Raw genomic sequence first — 23,761 nt, forward strand, 5'->3', positions numbered from 1 at the left:
GTCTACATAAGTTTGAGCCTCGCGCGCGTCTCACAGATATAAAGGATATAAAATAAAAGTTTTTGTGAGAGCCGGTCTAGGATTTTTCCGTAATGGAAAATTTCTCGACTTCTCTGGATGAGGATAGTCATTGTCTGTCCAAAACTAGGCTGGCGGTTGGACGGTTGCTCTGGTGGACCAATTGGCTGCAAGGGCCTCGTCGGGACCGTATCGGCTCAGTGGAGGATGAGACTGAGTATTGGCTTCTCTTTTGATAATGTAATAAAATAACATTTTTTGAATTTATATCTGTAGGTAAAATCAGTTCGTTTTTTTTGGTAAACTGATTTCAAAGCTAAGAAAAAAGTTAATATCTTCTAGATAACTCGTCTTGCTCAAACCTCTGTAGGGGAAGGTGGCGGGACCATCATCATCATCAGTAGCAGTTTCTCCGTCAACATAACTCAACAGTCGTTCGGACGTTCAGTTGCTATCTCACTCTACGACTCGACTATCTCATTTCATTCTTCCCCGTCAAATGGACTTAATTGCATATTGAACTGACTCCCCGATTCTATCTCTCATGTGTCACGTATACATGTATCGATGTTTGAGTTCAACATGGTTTGACATATACTACAGGTGATAAAATAGCGTTCAGTGTTGTGTTCAGAAACACTGACAAATTTGTGAATTTTGACATTTTTTTGGCATAATCCCGTTTTTCTGTATGTTTTTTTTCACAAAATTGAACTCAAAGACAAAGTGAACTAAAATTTTTTTTATTCCTCCCAAACTACACGCTTTTTACCAATACCAACGCTAGGACCTCTATAGCATACCTGGTAACTGTCTAAGTTTGAGTTCACGGTGGGTTAACAATAGGGTGGCAGCGAAAATGGTCATGTCAAATTTCAAAAACTGACCATGTACATTTTGTTTATTGGACCAAAAAATTACCTGTGCAATGTTTCAGCTCAATCGGACATGATTTAGGGGTGCCTCAAAGCGCTCAAAGTTTTGAATTTTTTTCTCTAAACCAATAATTTACCTGAGTTACTTTATTCTAACAACACTTATTGCAGCTCTCTCAGATAATTCCTGAACGTAAAACAATCAACTAGTCACTGTATTCATCTGCTATACAGTACATCAAATAAAATTATCGTGATTTTCTTTTTTCTTTACAATATGTATTTTTATCACAGTTTCGTAGCAAATATCCGACACACTTCTTACTCACTTTCTCCTCCATTTTTACAGCCGAATTTCCCTTCATTGCCTACTATGTGATAAACACCACCCAAACCGATCCGGCATTGTTCTACAGCGGGGTGCGGGGTGCCTCGCTATCGAAGTTCGAACCGAAAAACACCCGCTACACGGCTGCCCACACACTGGATCTGTACAGCGAAGTGGCTTCCATCTGTCGGCCTCCGCTCTCGCTGGCTCCCAACGAAATTGGCAGCGTCAAGAAGGGCCAAACCCCCTCCACGGGGTATATCATCAGCGTGTACAAGGTTGGTTAGGAGGTGATATGGTAATTAGATTGCTAGGGGTTCCGTTTGTCGTTGAACGCAAAGATTCAGTTATTGCGAATTTTAACGATCTTCTGTTTCTGAACTGAAGATTGTTTCAATGGTGTTGCTCTTAAAGAATTTTGTTGTGTCGATTGGGGCCGAATGGAACCGTTAAAGCCATCTCAAATTACTTAGTTCTTATCTAGTCCCTATCGACTATTAAAGACCATACGAGACAGCCGAACATGATGAAGAAGGCAAAGAATGATTAGTTCCACTCCAGCGCGAAGATCCCACCATGATGGGTCACGTACCACAATTAAATTAGGGAGGCGTTTCGACGCTCGTCGATTGTGGCTCTCATTCAATTTCGTCGAATTAAGCGAAAATTGAATCACATAAAACAAACACCCACTAATCACTTTTCCCATTATCGACAACACTCAACGGTGCGCGGTCCTTCTATTTCCCGGAAATGTCTATCTGGTTTTCTCTTCCGCAGGTCTACGAGGGCGACGATGGAGAGCGATTCGAACGCAATTGGCTCTACTGGACCGGTGCCAGGATGATTTACAGGTACGGGTGTCCAGTTTCATTCTGCCCTCCCTAACAGTTGTATACGTGTCGGACTAACGGTGTTATCTTCGTTTCCCCGCAGATATCTGCCAAAAACGGCCGGCCTTCGGAGGATCACCCTCCACAAAAGCGTATCCTCACGGGGAGACAAGATGTATCTACTGGTGTGCGAGTGTGCCGATCTGCTGAAGGACCTGTCGGCGGCAGCACTGCTCATACCAGCACTCAGGGCGCGGCTTTGCGGCTACACGGGGCTCTATCGGCCCATACAGACCTTCTAGGAGCAGCAGCAGGGCGAGCGAGAGCCAATGACCAACGCGCTCGTTGTCTTATCGTAAGCAATTTATGTATACATAGATGAAGCAAACCGAAAAATCGGGTGATCGCACCGTTTGTTTTCTACGTTGTACATTTTTAATAGAAGGGAAGGGAAGGAGCGAGAGCGAGAGTTAATAGTTATTTTCAAGATTTTGATGTTCTAGACGATAGATGCAACTAGTCTTTGATCGTGTTTAGTTTTATGCAAGAGAAATCAACGAATCTCATTTAGTTACGTTTCACTTTTTTTTATATAATGACCATAAGTTCAGCATTATTTGCAACACACGGTTGTGAAAGTGAGTAGAAAACGAGATAAAACACGATTAGAACGCAATGTCGAACCGTTCGATTAGCCAGCAATAAAATCCGACACCGTAAGGGAGTCAAAAACCATGAAAATATATTTAAAAACCCGAGAAACAAATTTGGAAATTTAGAAAAATTGAAAACAAAAGGATCGAAAACGATGCTACACAGTGAACATACAATGAATTACCGGTATTCATAACATAAAGTTACATAAAATGGCAACACAAGTGCATCCAACTGCCAGACGCAGAGATGGCGTATAATTAAGGCATTTCGTATATGACAACTGAGAAAAAAAAACACAGAATCCAAAAAAAAACAAACAACATTAAACAGAACTAAGCACTCATGGTTTCATACTATTATGCAATCATCGATCTAACTTAAACACGTCGTGCCACAATCGTACAACCACACACTCATACTGACAGAAAATAAAACGCAGACACAACAGCTCACACCAATACACCGATATTTCAGTACAACTTTAACACCGGCAGTTCTACAATTGGGGACGCGCTGTGTTTGTTTGAAAACCATACATATATAATATATTTGAATAACGATGATTCAATATTTTTCCCGAGATTATTCCTATCGTACTTACTCCTAACCTATCCCCGGAGAGGACTAAATTAATCTTCCGCCTGATTTGATAGAGAAATCGTAGTACAATTACTGGATAATTGTCACAGATTTTGTATAATAAATGCTGATTGTTATTCGCTCAAAGTTCACGTAGAACTAAAAATCAAAGGGTTCTGGAGAAAGACATAACCGAACGTCGACTTCTAATGTTCTGATGAACCGACACCTGAACCACACTTGTAATAAGCAAAGTGGCGCATTTAGAGTGAAAAAAATCCTTGTGCTATTCTGAAGTCACCGTTGTTTTCTGAAAAAGTCCCGGTTTGATGCGATTCATGGGCCGATGGAATCCATTTTTTTTTTCGAAAATGATGCAGAGCGGAACGTAACTGTAGGGCTACGATCACCATTTTTATACCAAAATTGAATTTTCTTTATGTGGAGAAGTTAGGGCTCCAACTTAACGTTACGACATGCCACACCACGCTTGCCACAATAGAATGAATGGAAGAAACGCTGGGCGAACGTATAATTTCGCCTATTTGCTTTGGTCGTCACCAGGGGTACCAAATGTACCGCACCACGACTGTATTCTGACGACTGTCACCATCATTGGCCCGTAACAGTCGTTAGATCAATCTATTAACGACAATCACACAGTGAAAATGTCGTGCGACATTTATATTTACTGTCGTGTGCTGTACACGGCTGCATTTCCATATGTGAGTATTTTGTTCATTCGTCTGCGACAGGCCTGGTTGCTAACTAGTCATGTTGTTTGTAGATTCGGAATGCAATCGTAAATGCATTGCTACTGTCGTGAATGATTTTTTTCCCTCGTGCTGATGATGTCGGGTGTCTTTGTATATATTATGCAACGTCGTTCGCTTACAAAAGTGTGTTCTTTATTCACCAGTATTTTATTCATTTTCTCATTCGCAAACTATAGGTTGTAGGCTTTGAAACGGAAGATAATTTTCAGTTTCTGTTGAATTCTGCAGCATATTCCGAATTGGGAGTAGTGAGGAGTGTGAGCAACAGGGGAGAATCTGTTGAAAGAAATGCGAGAGGAAGTGTTGTGGGTGGAATTAGCGTAGATGAAAGTTTCGCGGGTGCAAATGCATGGCCAGATGAGAGTGAAGCTGGGGGTAGTGGAGCGGGTAGGAGCAACGATGGAGTGGATCGTTCGGATGGAGTTTCTAGCCCGAACGGAAATCGAACTCGAAGCCCCCGTGGCAAGCGCCACGCAAGCCACTAGGTCATGAGGACCATACATAATAAAAAATATGTCCTTTTTTTAATTCTTTATTGAAGAGACTTTCAGCCTCCTGGGCTGGTTCGCCTCTAAAAAAAATTGTACTGAGCCTGTTTGAAATCCATCGGTTTTCGAACGTTTAAAGTTGGCTTCCTACTTGGAGGATAAACCTAAACATTCCCATCACTGAGTATTTCCCGATGTCATCAATATACATATTAACAAAGAAACTCTCGCCTAGAATCATTAAGGAATCCGTGCTTGTTTCTCCTATGAATTGCTGCTCATTTGTGTACCTATCTTGATTCGGCCATCCCAACAGTACATCATTCTCGATACAGCCGATCTAAAATTGAATCGGCTGTCTCTGTATATACGTAACTTGTGCTCACAACCACATCCCAGAGCGTACTGGTGAAAAAGCACAAACGCATAAAATAAAGGCTTGTCTTACGATCGCGATTTCTTGGTCATGACATTTTTCTTGCGACAGTCAAATTTGACAGTAACTCGGGTAAACCGATGATATTCATCGCATCGTGAGCAACTGTTACAGCGACAGAATTAATGGAGTAGCAGACACGAAAAAATGGAAAATGAACAGTACGTTTGGCTCACTACGATCGGGCCCGACTAATCAGACAAATTCGACGAAGCACCGTCTGCTATAGCACAGGTTTATTTTATTCATTCGTGCTCTGTCGCTTGTATGCGAATGTAGCGCGCACACAGTGAGTCTCGATTTTATTTCATACCGACTGTAATGAAAATGCAGTACTTTTGGGACGCCTGGTCGTCACTACTGTCTTGCCTTGGAAGTGTTTGGTCTACGCTGAAAAATATGAGAGTAATATTTTTCGAACAAAGAATACAACGAACTATCGTTGATTGTTTAGACTTGCTCAAGTATCTCGAGGTACTATGATGTTAAAGCTATCAATTACTTTCGTTATCTGTTCATGTCTCCCAATTTAAGTCACCGTGTATCGTACAGGAACTTATTTATGAGTATTTCATATCAAAACCTTTTTCAATGTATATATTCAAATTACCGTTTTCATACGTAACACACTCTCGACCATCCGAAGCGATCATACAATTAGATTTCGCATCGAACAAAACCTTTATATTTTTAGCTTATGTTGCAATATCGTCCTTCTTCTGAATTGCATTTGCATTTCGAGCGGATGATTTACGGACGTGTGATTTGCACAACATGCTTCGGGATGGTAGTCAATTCGATATTGTTCGCACCCGAAAATGTCGTAGCAACCTACACCATCGACATAACTTCGAGTAATACTCGTTCTCATGGCAATCTAGCTCTTGTAGGCAACGTTTTTGTTTGGTTTGACAACGCAATAACTGTTGCGATATTCTCGAGCATGAACAAACACACATTTCAAAACGAAATCTTTAAAACAAATACTTGGAAGCCATGACAAGGACTGATGAATGAATGTAGTTGGTAGCGCGAACGATCCGGAAAGCACTGCTGACGACTCGTTGTCTAGAGTGACACTAAAACACCTGTGTTAGTTGTTTGTTTCTAAGAGACTTCAAACTTTGTGGTTCATTTGTCTCTACTAAAACATTGGAATCGCGTTAAAGGCCTTTTATACGTACTGCACAATTATTTGTGCTCACCGCTATGCTACTTACTTCTCATAGACGGCAAAACTGGAGGAGCGAGAATTGGACCAATCAAAACATTATATTTAGTGTGTTTGAATAATGAGTTTATTCCATGAGGTTATGCACCAGAGAACCAAATTTCAAATCTAGTTTTAGGAAAAAATTGAAAACGTTATTTGAATAAGCACTAGTTATAGTATGATTTTTTTGTAACAAATTGAATTTTTATGCACCAACCTTTGAGAGAGGCGAGTTTCAAAAACTAAATAATTATAATTAAAATATTTTAGGTTTTAACTATTTTTTATGTTTCTTGAGATGCTTAACCAAACTTCAATGTCTATATACCATCGAATGGGTGATTGAATGCTTGTTTGAAGAGCCGTGGGTAGATCTACATTTCATTTTGTAATTTATGAGAAACAATCATATGAAAAACAGGTATTTTGAAGCGTTCTCACGTCACAAAAATAGAGCATTTTTTTAGTTTATCAGATAAACATAGGTTCAAACATTTTTATACTTGGGTTTCTCTGAGCAAACAATAAAGGTCAACAACCCACAAAATTTGGTTGAGATTGGTCCACAAATAGAGGAGTATCAACTGAAAAAGTCAACGTCTCGAAAAGTATACGATCCATTCCAGTGTGACGTAACAACATTTTGACTCACTACAACCACTTTTTTGCGTTTTCATGAATAAAGCACAATTAAGAAAATTTACAACAAGAATCATCAGTTGGAGAATATTTTATATTTAGATTGGCTTGTTGTCAGTCAAATACTTTTGTGACGTGGCAACACCTGACTTTTTGCTGTTTCAGTCTGTTGAACATTAATGATTAATTTAATAAATTACAGTTCCGTTTCAAAACATACAAATCATCTTTTTCCTGTGTTTTATCAACAATATATGAACGTAGATTTCATAATATAATATATAATCTTATTTCAACTTCCGGTTTGAATACTAAAAAAATATGGAAACCCCATACGATATGGGCTTACCAGCGGAAGTCGAGTATCGTATTCCGATGCCATTCTGGCATCGAGGATGGTGACTTCCGTTAAAAACGGATATAAAAGACCGGGAATGGCATGAAATCCCACAATTCGATCGAGAATAGTAATGTTGGCATATATCCATGGATGTGCGAAGAGGAAAAAAAAAAGAATTATGTTTGATAGTGAGAGATAGGAATTAAGTGAGAGGAAGATAATGTTTGAGTGGGAAGAACTTAGCCTTAGAGCGACGTGTGTGGAGTTATACAAAGAAAGTGCACATATAAATGCACACGCAAACATCAACAATCAATGTTCAAAGTCATCTTCAACACGCAAACATAAATGCCCTTGCAGAGATATGTGCGCGGATGCATAAAAAGAGTTTATCAAAAGTTTCTGGTAGCAAAATCAAATGCGTTCCCCCTGTAGTGAGCGCCACTCGATGAACCAGGGTTGTGCTAGCCATTGATGGCAAGCGCTAGAGTGAACGTATTAAACAATCACGATATAAAAACTGGAGGTCGGTTTAAGACCACCCCGACTTTTCCCAAATAAAGACATACCGTGTATTACAGGTAACAGGTAGATTCAATTTATATAGCTTATTTTGATGAACATACCATAAACAATTAAAATTGCCTCGTTTCGCAATGTTTCACAATCTAAAAGAATATAGAACTTATTGTGCCCACAGTTCTATTATATTTCTTCTCTATTTTTGAATAAATGAAAACGTAAAATGGCGCTAAAACGCTAGAATGAAAAGTGCCAGAAAAAAGTCACCATATTATCAAATTGTCAGCGTTATGACACCATTCATTTGACACTACTGAAAATTCAGTAGGAAGCACCGTTCCTGAGATACAAAGGAGGGTAGGTTCAGGACCACCGGTTGCGTTAGGACCACCTTTCCCTATAGGATGGACTTTTGGAAGGAGAAGGAGAGATCTCAGAGGAAAGTAAGAAGTATTCCGAGTAATAAAAAACATAAAAAATAGTATATCGCTTGCTACAATACAGTGAAATTCTTATTTAATACAACTTATTAATTGTATGACGTGACAACGCTTCGTGGAGACTGTTTATTCGCACAGAGCGCGTTGTCACGTCACAAAATGCATGTTCTTGCGAGTTTTTTGAAAAACTGAGTATACAGGAATCAACGTTCATGTTTCATTGACAAATCATAGAACAAAGTTTATTTGTATGTTTTGAAACGGAACTGAAAATACAACATTAATGTACAAAAGTCGGAACCCGCAAAAAGACAGGTGTTGTCACGTCACAAAAGTATTCAATTGCCAACAAGTGAATTCAACTACAAAATATTGTCCAACTGAAGATTCTTGTAGGAAATTTTCTCAATTTCACTTTAAAAACGTTTACCATTTGGAAATCGTGTGATTTACACATGAAAAACGAGAAAAAAAACTGTTTTTAGTGAGTCAAACCGTTGTCACGTTACGCTGGAATGGGTCTAATGTTCGACAATATACAGAACACCTTCTCGATCTAGCGAGAAACAGTCGAGTTATAAGCGCTTGAATTTTGTTTCATCATTTGATGCATGTTCAGTTTTAAGATTTTCACTTTACACCATTTTGAACGTAGTCCTACTTTAAAACGAATAATAACTTTAATTAAAGAAACTTTTCTTCATCAGTTTGTCATTTATTTGGATTTCTATGAGGGTTTCTTCTGTTTTCGACGGGAAAACAAACATCTGCACCAATTGATTTGGTATTCCCTATCAATCTTTTGCAATTGAATGTGATTTTCCATACCAACACAGACTATAGAATCTGGCACCAAGACGATATATGCAAGCTTCGGGTGCTCTCGTACCTGGGAGAGAGAGAGAGAGAGAGAATATCAAAAATCTGAACAGGGGTAGGATGACGTCTGGATCGGCAAGACCATCGCTACAAGTAATCGAGTACTCGAGTAATCGACATGCAAGAAAAATCCCTACCTAAACCTATCTTAACTATGCGGTCGCGTCGACTAATATAATAAATGAAGATATTTCCGAAATTGTGCGAGAATTCCACATCATTCAAACACTATCATGTCGCATTCACTATGATAAGGCAGAATTCTCATCAAGTGAGTTTTCACGCAAACCCTCCGCTTCGCGTTCAGCATTCTCTTTTTACTCCTGATAAGAAGGATGTGACGTTAAGAAACACATTCTTGGAAATGCGAATCTTGATCTTGATCCAAAGTCGCCAAGTCAGGTTCCTCGTGGGAAAAATCTGGATAACCTTTCATTCGTTTCGTTCAAAGTGACAGTCAGTAAATTTTTTTCTAATGTGGTCGGCGATCCTTAGTATTGGTCACAGGGAGTTACTGCCCGTGCTTTTGAATTCAACCAAAAAAAGGCTCCATCTCATCATATCGGCTCTACACTCATCTCGGAATCGACATAGAATTAGAAAAGAACACAGGACGCACTATATCTCACACTATGGAAGACCCTTATCCATCTGGCACAGTCGCGTTGCATAACAAATCCAACCACCAACTTCCAAGTCCCTGTATTCAGTTCTGGACAAGGGATCTTCCTAGGTGCACTCTCTTGCAAGTATCCTTCTATTACGAGCACCACATACGTTGAAAAACCTCCATATTACAGCTTTATTATCTCCAGTCTTCAGAAAACAAACGCAGCGCTGCGCTTGAGTTTAATTTTCCTCAGCGCACGTTCAAAGAAAACTCGTATTCTCTCTTGGTGCGAAGAGCACAACATGCATGGGCACGACAGCACAAAATGTACCCGGCGCAGAACTCAGATACCAAACATTTCTTCTCACTTGTGTGATGCGCGTCTCATTCTTTACACACACACACATACACATCAAACTCTAGCGCCCACTTTGTCTTCGTTCGTTCTGAGCAAAGCATAAAAACAACAGGGCGCCCCCAATTAAACCGTATACGCTTGTGTGAAGAAAAATATCTCAACAGAGAGAGCAATCCAGATTCAAGCGCGCAGTATTGAAATACGGCGTAAGCACGGTGCAAAATTCAGCGTAAAACTCAGCGCAAATCTCTGCGCAAGAACGGCGCTGACAACCAAACATTTCATCTGTGTTTCGGAGCGTGCGCATTCGCCAGAGCGCATGTGAACACAAGGAGTGGGGCTCAACTGGGTACAAGAATCTTGTTACACATCAGCACCGGGTTGCATTCTGAAGACTGATTATCTCTGATTCTCCACAACACCATACTGAAACCTCTGCACAACAAGTTTCATCTCCAGGCAGTGTTTGGATTTCGATCAAAATCGAATGATACACAATGTGTCATGCAAGTAACCTCTCACGAACATATAACCAAATATGAGAGGATCATTCAGATACTTGTATGAATGACAGTAATCACTTGTGTAACATGACATGATTAAACCAAGAGAGGAACGAAGACTGTTGTTTGCATATTCGAGCTGTATCAAACATCGCAAACCATTTTCGATGCCTGCATACAAGTTTGAACCGCATACATCGTCCCGCTCTACTATAGCGAAACCCACTGCACAGACAAGTGCAAAGCAATAAATGATACAAGAAAAATTACGTCATCATTCGGTCACTATTTGCGGAGAGCAACGAATGGGAAAAGAGGGACAAGGGACAGCAGCGTCAAAAATGTAAAATTTAATCTGACTACCCTTCCCTTAGCCTCTATCGAGTTAAATAATCATATAGTTTGCACTCTCTGACACTTAAAAATCAGTATCTGCTAAATTAGCTGAATATGAATCATTCGCTTTGCGTAGTCCGTACGATCCTGCTGTTTCGTGATGCATGGAGAGATCGATATGCATATGTTAGAGGCAAAAACAGGAAGTGGGTTATATCTATGGTATAACCGCAAGGATGACGTAGGACTATCGTTGATTTAGAGATCATTTGTTTGAAGTTGAATCTAAATCCATTCTGAATGAATGAATAAATGAATATTTGGGGGACTTCGAAAACGAGAGCGTTACATTGGAGGCACAAGGTTTTATGCATTTGGATGCATAAAACCTTGTGTAATTGGTATAGGATACGAAAAACCTTGTTCTGAAGAATAATCTTCAGAAGCTAACCTGCTAACTGTACTTGATTGACAAATCACAAATCCAAATGTATTATATGGATATTTTATGGATAAAAAACATTAAAATAAACTCTTTCGCTTGAATGTAATTTTCAATTCTAAGGGGAACTGGCAGATTATTTTCCAGCAACGATTAGATATTTCCACATTTTCCTCGATACCGGACGCCCACCAGTGGTTAATACTAACTCGATAACCACCTGTTAATAGTACATGATTGAAAAATATTTGGTCACAGTGTTACATGGATAGAAAACATTCAAATCAACTCTTTCACATGAATGTATTTTTAAATTCCCAGAGGAACTGGCAGATTATATTCCAGCAATGATTAGATCTTTCCGGAACTTTCTCGATGCTGAATGGCATCCAAACGGAAAGAATTCTGCGCGTGTATGTGTCGATCCTTCGCCGTCCACCTCCTCCAGCACGTTAGGCAACGATGTTGTCTTGTCGATGTCCTCACGAAAAATGAATGTGTCTCACCACCAGAATATCGCTTAAGTATGCTTTTTGTGTGTGATTGAATCGAGAGAAGGTGTGGTTTACGATGGCAATTTGGAAGGCAAACTAGAGGGGAATGAACTCTCTGAGCTCGGAACTTTCGGCGACTGAGCAAAAATCGATTGCGGGCGCATACAATATTGGATACGGAAATATCCCACTGATGGGGAGAATAATCTTCAGAAGCTATCCTGTTAATTGCGATTGATTGAAAAATCACAAAACCAAATGTATTTGGTCACAGTGTTACATGGATAGAAAACATTCAAATAAACTCTTTCACATGAATGTATTTTTAAATTCCCAGAGGAACTGGCAGATTATTTTCAGTAACGATATTTCCACATTTTCCTCGATACTGGAAGCCCACTAATTCTAATACTAATAACCACCGATAACCACCTGTTAATAGCACATGATTGAAACATATTTGGTCACAGTGTTACATGGATAGAAAACATTCAATTAAACTCTTTCACATGAATGTAATTTTAAATTCCCAGAGGAACTGGCAGATTATTTTCAGTAACGATTAGATATTTCCACATTTTCCTCGATACTGGAAGCCCACCAGTGGTTAATACTAACTCGATAACCACCTGTTAATAGTACTTGATTGAAAAATATTTGGTCACAGTGTTACATGAATAGAAAACATTCAAATAAACTCTTTCACATGAATGTATTTTTAAATTCCCAGAGGAACTGGCAGATTATTTTCCAGCAATGATTAGATCTTTCCGTAACTTTCTCGATGCTGAATGGCATCCAAACGGAAAGAATTCCGCGCGTGTATGTGTGTGCAGCGATGTCTTCCCGGGGAACCGTTTGTGGCATCACTCTCCTCCTGATGGATTCCCTTCTGGCCTAAGGTGCACAAACAGGCTCTTGGTGACACCATTCATCCGCGCTTTCATGATAAATGAAGAGCTTCACCACAACAGCGACAACATGCTCCAATCGCTGTTCAATTAGAACTGAGTGGATTTCCGAGCGGCGCTCGGTTATATACCGATTCGTGATTTCAATAGCCTGTTTTGGAAGCAATTTTAAGGCTATTGAAACAAGTTTTTGGATCAAAAAGTAACAAGTATAGAACGCGTAGACATTTTATCTTTTGAATGAAGTGTTTATCATACCATTTCGTTCAGTTGTTTAGGTGCTATTAACGCTCAAAATCTCGGACTCCGGCGTAACGCTTTCGTTTTCGAAACTTTGATTTTACACCCCGGTATAGAAATGAAAGACGTAGTCCTACGTCAAAAAGAAAATAAACTTTCTGCAACGAAAGCGTATATGATCTTTCTGTTTGCGTGTCGGTGTATCATGAAATGCGAACCGATGCAGAGTTGTCTCGTTCTCTTTTGTGTCGTGATTTACAGCACATACCAACAAAAGAATGCCGCTGGGGGAAATTATTTCTGTATGATATTTGAACGAACGAAAGCGATTTTTTCAGTGAATGGATCATTTGGCAAACACTGTCTCCAGGATGCAACGAAACTCTCTGGAAGCCTCTAATCTCCCCACCACAGTCGAGATTCTCCAGCCGTAGTTCAGCTGTTCCAGGGGTCTCCCACTACGCTACTCTGAACAAGTACGGCAATGTTTTCAGTACTTCAGGAAATCGCTGGCCATCAAGCAAAAAAACGATATTGGCGTCAGCTGTTTCGTAATATTTTTCCTTTCTTGCTATCATATTCAAATGCTTGAATCCCACATTTGAGTGCAATATCATCAAATCTGATTTTTACGACTTTTCAAAGCTTAGTATATTGACGTTTTTTGACAATTTTTTGAACGAAGGTACTTTACTTTGAAACGCTCTGCAGCTTCAACGATAGCTTAGATTTTTTGGCGTGAAATGAAAAGTTGTTCGAAAAACTATACAAAACAAATCTCTTTCATGGGATATTGTAAAATTTGATCATAGTAGATCTGACCCAAAAAAATCATGGAAATCGTGATTTTTTGTAGAAAACCTGCTTAAAAGTTTTGTTACCGCAGTTTGTCACGGTTGTGACTACCTTCAAAGTTTAGGAAAAAATATAAGCTTTCAATTGAACACTGTCCGACACTGCGCTAAACTGCGCGAATTGTCGTTTTAGTGAGAAAAGCAATTTTTTTCACTTAATTTTTTTTAATATTTAAATTTTCTCTAGGGTCCAATTAAATCAAAATCATAATAGTCCATTGATGAAAACTTTCGTATCTAAGTAATCTGTAGAGGATGAAATATAAATTTGGGCTAAACATCACAAAATTCATCATTGAAAAGCTATTAAAAAGTGTGTGATGAAAAACGAATAAAAGTAAGGTAGTGTGAATAAATATTTATGAAATCGAAATCATATCAGACCAATATATTATTCAGAGCATATTCAAACGATATCTATTGAAATCATTCGGTCCTTTTCAATTGTTGAACAAGATATAGGGTAACACGGGGTGATTTGGTCATATGGGGTGATTAGGACCACCCCTTTATCGCAAAAATTACGGCTCAACTTGAATTTTTTATAATGTCATTTCCTTTTATTGTTGAACCGTATGTATCTAAAGTAAAAAAAAACTTTGGTAAAACTTCACAAGTAGAGGGAAACGGTAGCATAAACACAGCAAGCACTTTGATCGTCAAAAAATGTAAGTTTTCCGATAGTGGTTTTAAGGTTTTTCCCGCTAATTAAACAAACTTTTCGTGTATTGTGCAGTAAAGTTCTGTTCGCCTACAGAAGAGGAACAATTTGATGTAGCGAAGCTGTAAGTTTGATAACAATAAATGAAATTAGTTGCATTTTAATTTTTGCGTGTTGTGTGGGGTGACATGGACACGTTTCTGTGGGGTGAATTGGTCCTACAGGTTTGAGACTTATCTTTGGTCTAATTGATTCCAGATGCCGCTGAGTTACAAAAAGAGGATGGACACACAACGTTGGAAGAAGGAGGAGCTTGAAAGAGCAACACAGGCCATCGAGAACGGATTTTCTTTGACCAAGCATCAGAAGTTCTCGACCAACAGTGAAAAGATTCATGCAGAATTCGAAATGGTGTCAATCCAACTTTTCTGTTCTGGAATCTGGCCAAGACACCTGGTATCGATCCCAAAACATTGTTACTGATTGTAACATTATCCCAAAATACTTTACATAAACATAAGTATGTTTTTTTCGATGAAACACACACTGCACCAAATCACCCCACAGACGGTCCAAATCACCCCGCATCAAATTTTAATGTTCAAAATCATCTCTTTTATTTTATGATATATTTGGTAAATTGAAGCTTTATATAATGATTAAATATTATTTATTGAGAGAAAACAAGTGTAGCTCAGTATACAATGTGACATTTTTTTGTGAAAATTTAAACAATTTCCTACATTTTATCCATTGACATGAATTTTGTAGGTCTCATAGTTTTTATGTTACAAATTTTTGTCAAAAATTAAGTAAACAAAAAAAGGCTTTTTCCAAAAAAGTTTATGGGTTTGAGCCTAGGGGCACTGACCGGATCTTGACATAGGACTGTGATTGTGTGTAGTAATTGCATTTAAATTGAGTTGGATGCCCTGGAAAAGCCGTTTCCTGTATGTACTTGTATTCTTTAAACGGGTTAGATGACAAAACGTGGTAGAATTCGGTACCGCATTCTGTTCAAAAATGTACACAAAAATACTTTTCTTCTGTAATATGCGTTTGAAAACTCTTAATAAATCGTTACATTTTTCGTATAGTGACTCCCGTATATAGAAATCAAATAAATCAAAGTCCTATGTCAAAAGAAGTCTAATTATTTTTCGAATATTTCAAGTATGTAAAGTTGCCTGAATGACCCATGTCTTTACACCCAAAACGTTTCACTGCTATCTGAAATGGTGCTGCCAACGGTCAGTCGAGTTGGCATAAAATTCGTCATTATGAAGCCTTCAACTTCAGCGGTGCCACAAAATTCAATGTCGAATAAGTTAGTTGTTTATTCATAGTTTGATGGTTTGATACATGTATTTTAATGGTTTCATGGTTTGATACATGTATATTAATATACATGTAAAAAGGATCAGAAATAGGATCAGAAAGACATAAATCTATGAAACTATAAAGTATTGAAAATCACAAGACGAAATGAAAATAGCAGCGAAAGGGACTTTTCCTGCTGATAAGAATAATGAATTCTAAATTTCACTCATAAAAATAGTCGACAAAATACTAATCATGGTATAGTCAATCATCTTCTCACCTCCCCAGATTCAATAGTAAACATATATTTTGAAAAGCAGAAAAATAATTGAAAAAAACTTCTAGATGCAATAATATTCCTATTGAAGGACACCATTGTTGAATCAGGAAGAGATGATTATGAATTTGATGGCAGTTATGAAGAAGAAGAAGACGAAGATTATTGTTTTCATTTGTTTTTTTTTTCATCAAATGTATTGTATTATTTTGTAATCTAGAAAAATCTTTTATGTTTATAGCAGAATTTGTTTGATTTGTAACCGTTGGTTCCAGGCGCAGTTTGGGCTCCACCCAAACCCAATTCCAAATATATATATATAAAAATAAATGCATTCCTAGCCGCCGGTTGCTGGATGATATTAGGCCATATGAATAAAAACAAAATTCAGCTTTACTTTACTTGAATCGAGCAGTGGAGCAGGGAGATTGAGTTTTTACTACGTTTGGTATGAATAAAAGTGACAACGAAGTATTTACTTTTCGAAAATGGAAGTTTACTTGATTTCGTATGAATAAAACAACATTTATCAAGTATTTACTTCGTAATTATCAAGAGTGCTCATAAGCATACTTTGTGTCTGAAACACTTTTATTCGTTCTGATATCATATCCGGTTTATGTTTAATGCTGCCATCTTGCACTCATAGTTAAACAAATTAACATGTAGTATGACGCGTCAAACATTCCGTTTCCACTTGTTTGTCAAATAACTTACAAACTGCGCAGAGAGTGAGATGACGACAATTTAAAGTAGTTGTATAGGTTTAGTCACGAAAACGTAATTTTTCAACAAGAACCTTTCTATCCAACTATGGGAAAACCAGAGGTGGAGCGTTGTAAAACTAGTTTTTATGTTTCTTTAATATTATTGTGATCCATTTCAATTTACTTCAGCGAAATATCGAAGTTCAACGTCCCGCGAAGCCGGAACATTAACAGAACTGAAGGTGTCGGAGGAAGCAGAATATATTTTTATCGTTTTATAATAAATAAGTCTTTGAGATACATTCAATCGTTGGTCTTAAAACTGCTTTTTACTATTTTGGCCTACCACTGCATAGACAAATCGGGGAGTAATATACCTGATAATATACTTGCTTTGCGGATCACAAGCCATAACAATCTGCTGACAGATGTTTGACAAACTAAAAGCTATGTTCGAATTCCGAAAACGAAATCAGTAAAGTAAACTGTTATTCACACGAATTCAAGTAAATACTAGCAAAGTTTACTTTACTTCAAAACGAGCAGAATAAGTAAATTTTTTTTTTATTCATATGGCCTATTGTCCCACTTACAAACGGTTTGAGTCCTGGGTAAAAAACGCCCACCGCGATCCACTGTCCAGTTGACCTATCGTCAATGAACGGGGTTGCCAACTAGGAAGAGAAAAAACATTGTTCCCCTCCACACATACAAAAAAAAATAGAAAGCTCGGTAAGAAAAAGCAGTGCCGGCAAACGACTTCAACCAATCAAGGAAGTAAGAAGTGCGCGCCGGAACTAATTAAATTGGAAATTAAAAAAAAAAGTGTGGAGAGAGGTGAAAGAAGAATACATAGAGAAAGTTTAAAGGTTAGTCGAAATCATGAATTGGAAAATGGAAAGGTTATAGGTAGTTATGTTTTACAGAAATTTGGAATAAAGAAAAGGTTTTTGAATGAAAAGGAAGGTCAGACAAAAGGAAAGAGGAGAGAAGAAGTAGAAACTGAAAAAGGTAACGTGTGGTCTTGAGTAATAAGTAACGTGAACTCGATTCATAAATTAATACGCTGGACAGTTTAGCTGCGTCCGGAATCTGGGAGAAGAGGCACGCGCAAAATCCGCTATCTTCTTGGCTCTGTTCGCCTACAATATCCGTCATTGCAAGCAGGCGTGAATAAAGGCCTGCAACTGGTGGAATTCAGTAAACCCGCCCACGAGACAGCCGCACCATCCAGCTGGATAGAAATAAACCCAGAGACCCAGAGAGAGAAAAGTCCACACCATCGTTACCGCAAGTATAACGCATGAAAAATTGTGACGTCACAAATAGGGTAAATGAGGAAACGATAGGAAACAGGAAATAGTTGAAATAGGGATATATGAAAAAGGAAAGTGAAGGAAGAAAGAATAAAGTGAGAAGGAAAATTGAATTATCTAAAATATAATTGTAATCCTTGTCCCTGGTTTGTATTCGTTCTCCGGACTCGAAAGGAGTCGTCAGCCCTCGTCCTCAATCGGTCGGAAGTGTGTGTTAGCACTGCACGACCTTTGAGCGGTGTAAACGTGTGGCCTTAGAAGGTAGCCCTACAGATTCATAAGGTCCTCTGGGAGTGTAAAATACACGAAAGTGCTCCTGTTTGCTAGAAGAGGAAGTTTGAAGGTAGCCGACTTAGGAATAAGCGACCCTGAGAGCCCTATTCTTATTCTGAGAGTTACAGATTTGAGGGGTCTTCCATAAATTACTCGATCTTTAAAAAAATGATATAGAAAAGTGTGTAAAAAATACTGCTTACAAGAGGGATGGTGCCATAAAATCCTAAAAAAAATGGATAACGTGTTATATGGCCGGCTCCAAATTTAAAAAAATGGATGTAAGATTCGTTCGTGTTCAGCATCTCGAAATTATGTGAATACCATGTTTTTCGCATTTAACAACACTTTTTTGCATGGCCCGCCTTCGTATGGAGTCACCCCACTGTGCACTAGTTTCAGCGAGGCAACCAATGTAATCCGTTTCTGCCCCGTCGATCGTGTTTGGCTGTACTACCAAAATATCCGAGGTGGCGAGGACTAAAATCGACGACCAGCTTTCGGTGATTACGGACTGTAACTACGACGTCATCATACTGACAGAGACTGGATTAAACGATTGTATCGATTCCCTGCCCCATTCACCGTATACTCCAGATATGGCCCCGTGCGACTTTTTTTTTTTTTGTTTCCAAACTTGAAAAAGTCACTCGCCGGGCAGAAATTTGAGTCGAATGAGGAGGTCCTCGCCGCCACGGAGGCCTACTTTGCAGACCTCGAGAAAATGTTTTTTCAGATGGATTAGAACAGTTGGAGCATCGCTGGGTCAAGTGTATCGAGCTAAAAGGAAACTATGTTGAAAAATAAATCGCCACTCTTACAAAATTTTTGTTTTTTTTTGTAGGTTAAGTTCTTTTGTAGGCTAAGTACTTATTATCAAGTCAATTTGCACTGTTGGCATCTACCGTTGGAAATATCTCTTCCAGTACCTCGTACGTGCCAATTCAACGACATCGCTGTTGTCGTTGAACACACCCGTGATTTTGGGAAAATGGACTACGATGCACTTATTACCTCCCCGCACTTGACTGGACATACATGAATGTCTGTCAAAACGTTAATGGAATGGCCTCCGAATTCTGTTTCAACATTCAATGTTGGTTGCGGGAGTATGTATCCCCCCCAGAAGACGTCCAGTTTCGCCTTCTTGGAGTACAGTATTACTCCGACAACTGAAGCGCCGAAACATCGCCTATGAACGGAAACATCGTGTTCTACAGTCGTCTGACAGCAAACTCAGATTTCAACATGCTAGTAATGCGTACCGTAAGCTCCCGTGGCCGAGTGGTTAGCGTCATAACTAACATGTCGGGTGTTCGGGTTCGATTCCCGTTCTGGTCGGGGGAATTTTTCGTCAAAGAAATTTCCTCCGACTTGCACTGTGATCACGCGTATTCTAGAGCTTGCCACTCAGAATGCATTCAAGGCGTGTTATTTGGCATAGAAATCTCAACTAAGTACTAATAAAAATGACGCAAGTAATACTACGTTGAGACGGCGAAGTTCCTCTAGGAACGTTAGTGCCATTGAAGAAGAAGAAGAAGCTGAATTCAGATCTCAGCTAAGTAACTCTTATCCAATCCAGAAGCTACATCTCAACTGACTAGCGCGGTTTCATGCATGGCAGGTCGGTCACCACGAATCTGTTGAAAACCTTCATTTCTGCCATGGAGGGAAGGCTCAAGTCGATGTCATCTATACTGATCTGAATCATCAACCACAACATACTTTTGCTAAACAGTCACGTCTCGGATCATCTACAAAGCACGTGTCATGGATGAGATCCTACGTGACGGGAAGATAACAGCGCGTTAAAATTTTCGGCTGCGTTTCCTCGTGCTTCTACAATTCGTCTGGAGTGAAGGAAGCAACTTAGGCCCTTTGTTGTTTACATTATTTTTTAAAGACATTACTGCGAAACTAGGGTTAAACTGCAAATTTATTTATGCTGATGATTTGAAAATATTCAGCTGAAGACTGCCAACGTTTGCAACATCTGCTGAATGTATTTGTAGTCTGGTGCCATCTAAACAAACTGATTATCAGCGTATCGAAGTGCTCCTTCATGACGTTCCATCGTTCCAAAAGTCCGTTACAGCTTGATTGCTGCATCGACAGTGCTTTGCTTGAAAGGGTTGGAGAAGCTACTGACCTTGGAGTAGTGCTGGATTCAAAATTGATGTTCAACGCTCATTACACCTCAATCATTGCTAAGGTAAACCGACAGTTCGGATTTATTTCGAAAATTGCAAAGGATTTTACTGACCCATACTGCTTGAAGCCCGTATATTGTGCACTAGTACGACTAATTCTCGACACTGCCTCCGTTGTTTGGACTCCAAATGTGGTTTCGTGGTCGATTCTAAATCAGTTATCTGTCAAACTTGGACCATCGGACCGGACTGCTGATCGGCTGCTTTGTGTACACATACTATGATAGTCGATGTCGATTATAAGAAGATCGTTCTTGGCGAATCAATTTCCGAAACGGCATAGGAATCAATCCTATAATTGATACCAGTGAATCGATCTTTGCCGAATCGATCTTTGAACAATCAAAAGCCTATTTTCCCAATTTATCTACTAATTATATATGACTGTTTTCTTTTTTTGAATAGGGAATACAAATGTCATATTTCTATTCAAGTGTCAAAAGCATTCTTCAACATGAAGGACACCAAAAACCTTAAAGCATTAAAATCATATTCCAAGACATTCAACTTGTACCGGAATCATTTAAATAAATAAATTATTTGAAAAGGCATTATTAGAAACTGGTATCTTCTGAAACTTGAACCGATTAAATCAATTTTAAGTCCAATCGCACCTTTCAATGTTAAAATAAATATCGTTTTGTAGTGTGGCACAAATTCTATCGAAATAATACTCAGAGGTCATGTCAAATTAAATTACTCTGAATGTCTATCTCATCCTCCTCACATTGAATACTCCAAAACTGAACAAATGAGGATTTTTAAATTAAAATTTTGACTCATTTATTTCGGATCATGTAAAACGAGTGTTTTGAAGCCGTTCAAGCAAAGACCCGCCTTGCATCAAACTTTCGAATGTCCTATGTCAAATTCCTCCCTGTTGTTTTCTTAAATCGACCAAACGTTAAACTAGATTTTTCTACCGCTGAAACTTCTGCCTCGAATATTTTTTAAAACTATCAGTCGCGCACTCTAACGAAACATGAAATTTTGCATGTCTTTCTCCATGGAATCGAAAATGGGGTGTTAGTTACACAAGACAAGTAAAAATTAATTCCCAATCTGTGACGATTATCCCAAAATCTAAGAAAAAACCACATATAAGTAACTGAAATCCGTAGGTCCAACTAGTGACATTAATTTTTGGGTGAAGGCAAGCGATCACGAAATATAGCTCTCTTGATAACTATCGGAAAATTTCATGAGTACAATACAAGCATTAGATATTTTTCAAACAATCTCCGCTTCAAGAATACATCAATTGACGCCAAATTGAAATTGAGCAAGAAAAAAAATATATAACTGACATCTATTTCGGCGCGTGATAAAACAACAACAAAATAAACCAAAAGTGGAATAAGCTTTACACCAACATAGGATAGAACAGCAATCAATTCGATATTAATGAGATGTAGTAACAAATTACGAACAATTGGTAAACGCATATGTCTTTTGTGATTTCCTCAGAGATTTTTATATAGAAATACGCGGATAATCGAATTAAACGAGTGGAAGAAAAAAAACATTTCAGTGAAATACGTTTTCGAACTACGCTTAATGCATGCCAAAAATATAAAGCATAGTGGCTTATGTGTTGCAATTTAACTGTTTATTGGCCGAATTTACATGGCACATCTCACACTTTCAACAACAACAAGAAAACGGAAACTAGAGATAGTTACGGTTCTTTTTTAACGGACGAATGCTTTCGGTTGACGGAAGAAAGCATTAGCATCTCAGCGCCAAGTGCACCAAGCAATACAGAGAGAATAATAATTATTAAATAATTATGCTGTGATATGTGCTGTCCACACGAGGAACACTACACCGATAGCTCCGAAGGCTACAGCCACGCAATGGGATTTTAAAAATCCCACCAATTTTAATATACCTTAGTTCAGAACTACAGAAGCTCACTACAAAGCGAACAAACTTTAAACAAGAATACAAAAACAAGATCAAACTAATCAAATTTCAATGAAAAAGAATGAAAGTAAACGCTAACTGTAAATATGTCAAATACTATAAAAAAAAACAAAAAAAAACTTAGTCTAAGCACCTATAGTGGTCATTTTTCGATTCTTACCAAGCAGCATACAGACCGTTAGATACCTTTCAAAAAAAAAAACAAAAGAATGCGAATTAGAATCTAGCTAACATAAATTTAAAATCATCTAGAATGTGGATTCGGAAGCGTTGGAGCGCAGGTAGAATACCATTTCGCGAACAGTCGCCGTTTCTTCGTGGCGCGAACTTACTTAATTTTAATCCGCAGCAAATTGAACGATAATGTAAGAATATTTAATGAAAAAAGAGAACAAAATTGCTGTCGCTCCTGAAAAAAAATGTATTTAGCTAAATTCGAGACAAGGGGGATATTTTAAATAAAAAGTGCGAAAATTGAGCATATGATTCTTTCATCGATTGCAGTTTTATATTTTGTTACTTTTTTTTCATTTTATTCCTCCGAAATAATCTTCCATAACTGGACATTCTCTTTCGATAAGAGCACCATGTTGTTGAGTTATCGTCCGCTTTCGTTCGTCAATTGATATACATTCTGTCAAATGTACGCGGCGAATTTGCGTTCTTGAAGAAAATGCTTTATTTATCGTCTATATTTATATTATCACCTTCAAAATAAGCCCCTCCTGAAGCAATACATTTTTTCCAACGAACAATCCAATCATCGACACACTTTTTATAGCTGTATTCAGGAATTGCCTTCAGTTTACGCAGCGAATTCGTTTTTATGTTTCCAATGCTGTCAAAACGGGTTCCACGAAGCGGTAATTTGAGTTTCGGAAATAGGAATAATCACACGGGGCCATATCGTAATTATGCGTTGAATGAACGTGGGATGAAAATTTGATCGTTCAAGCATATTTTCAGTCACTTGTTTGTGATGAAGTTTTTGAAAAAAATTAGCTCATTTGGCACTAGTCGTGCTGCGACTTTTCTCATGCCCAAAACATCAAACAAAATATGACGAAGGTCTCGTGAGAGATATTTCATTTTCAAACTTAAATGACGATTTCCGAGATTTCCTTTCATTTTGTGGATGATTTCCTTGACTTGACGTCCTTCACGTGGCAAATCATTCATCTCTTCTCGGTCGTTTTTGAATGCCTTATACCATTCATGCACCCATGTTTTCGATATATTTGAGTCAACAAATATATTCTGCAACATTTTCAACATTTCGGCACAAGAAATTTTGTTT

General features: G+C 38.3%; 1 protein-coding gene across 11 annotated transcripts in view; it reads left to right on the forward strand.

The window, feature by feature from the left end:
• Positions 1 to 22,942, forward strand: part of LOC129771373 (uncharacterized) — a 284,948-nt gene extending 262,006 nt beyond the window's left edge. For all 11 annotated transcript variants that reach the window (XM_055774952.1, XM_055774953.1, XM_055774950.1 and 8 more), the window contains 3 exons: positions 1,243 to 1,499; positions 2,002 to 2,075; positions 2,158 to 22,942. In XM_055774952.1, coding sequence (XP_055630927.1) covers positions 1,243 to 1,499; positions 2,002 to 2,075; positions 2,158 to 2,356 — 530 coding nt within the window. In that variant the 3' untranslated portion in view covers positions 2,357 to 22,942. The remainder of the gene's footprint in view (positions 1 to 1,242; positions 1,500 to 2,001; positions 2,076 to 2,157) is intronic.
• The last annotated feature ends 819 nt before the right edge of the window (positions 22,943 to 23,761 follow it).

This window comes from Toxorhynchites rutilus, chromosome 2 (assembly GCF_029784135.1).
Source record: "Toxorhynchites rutilus septentrionalis strain SRP chromosome 2, ASM2978413v1, whole genome shotgun sequence".
NCBI lineage: Eukaryota > Metazoa > Arthropoda > Insecta > Diptera > Culicidae > Toxorhynchites > Toxorhynchites rutilus.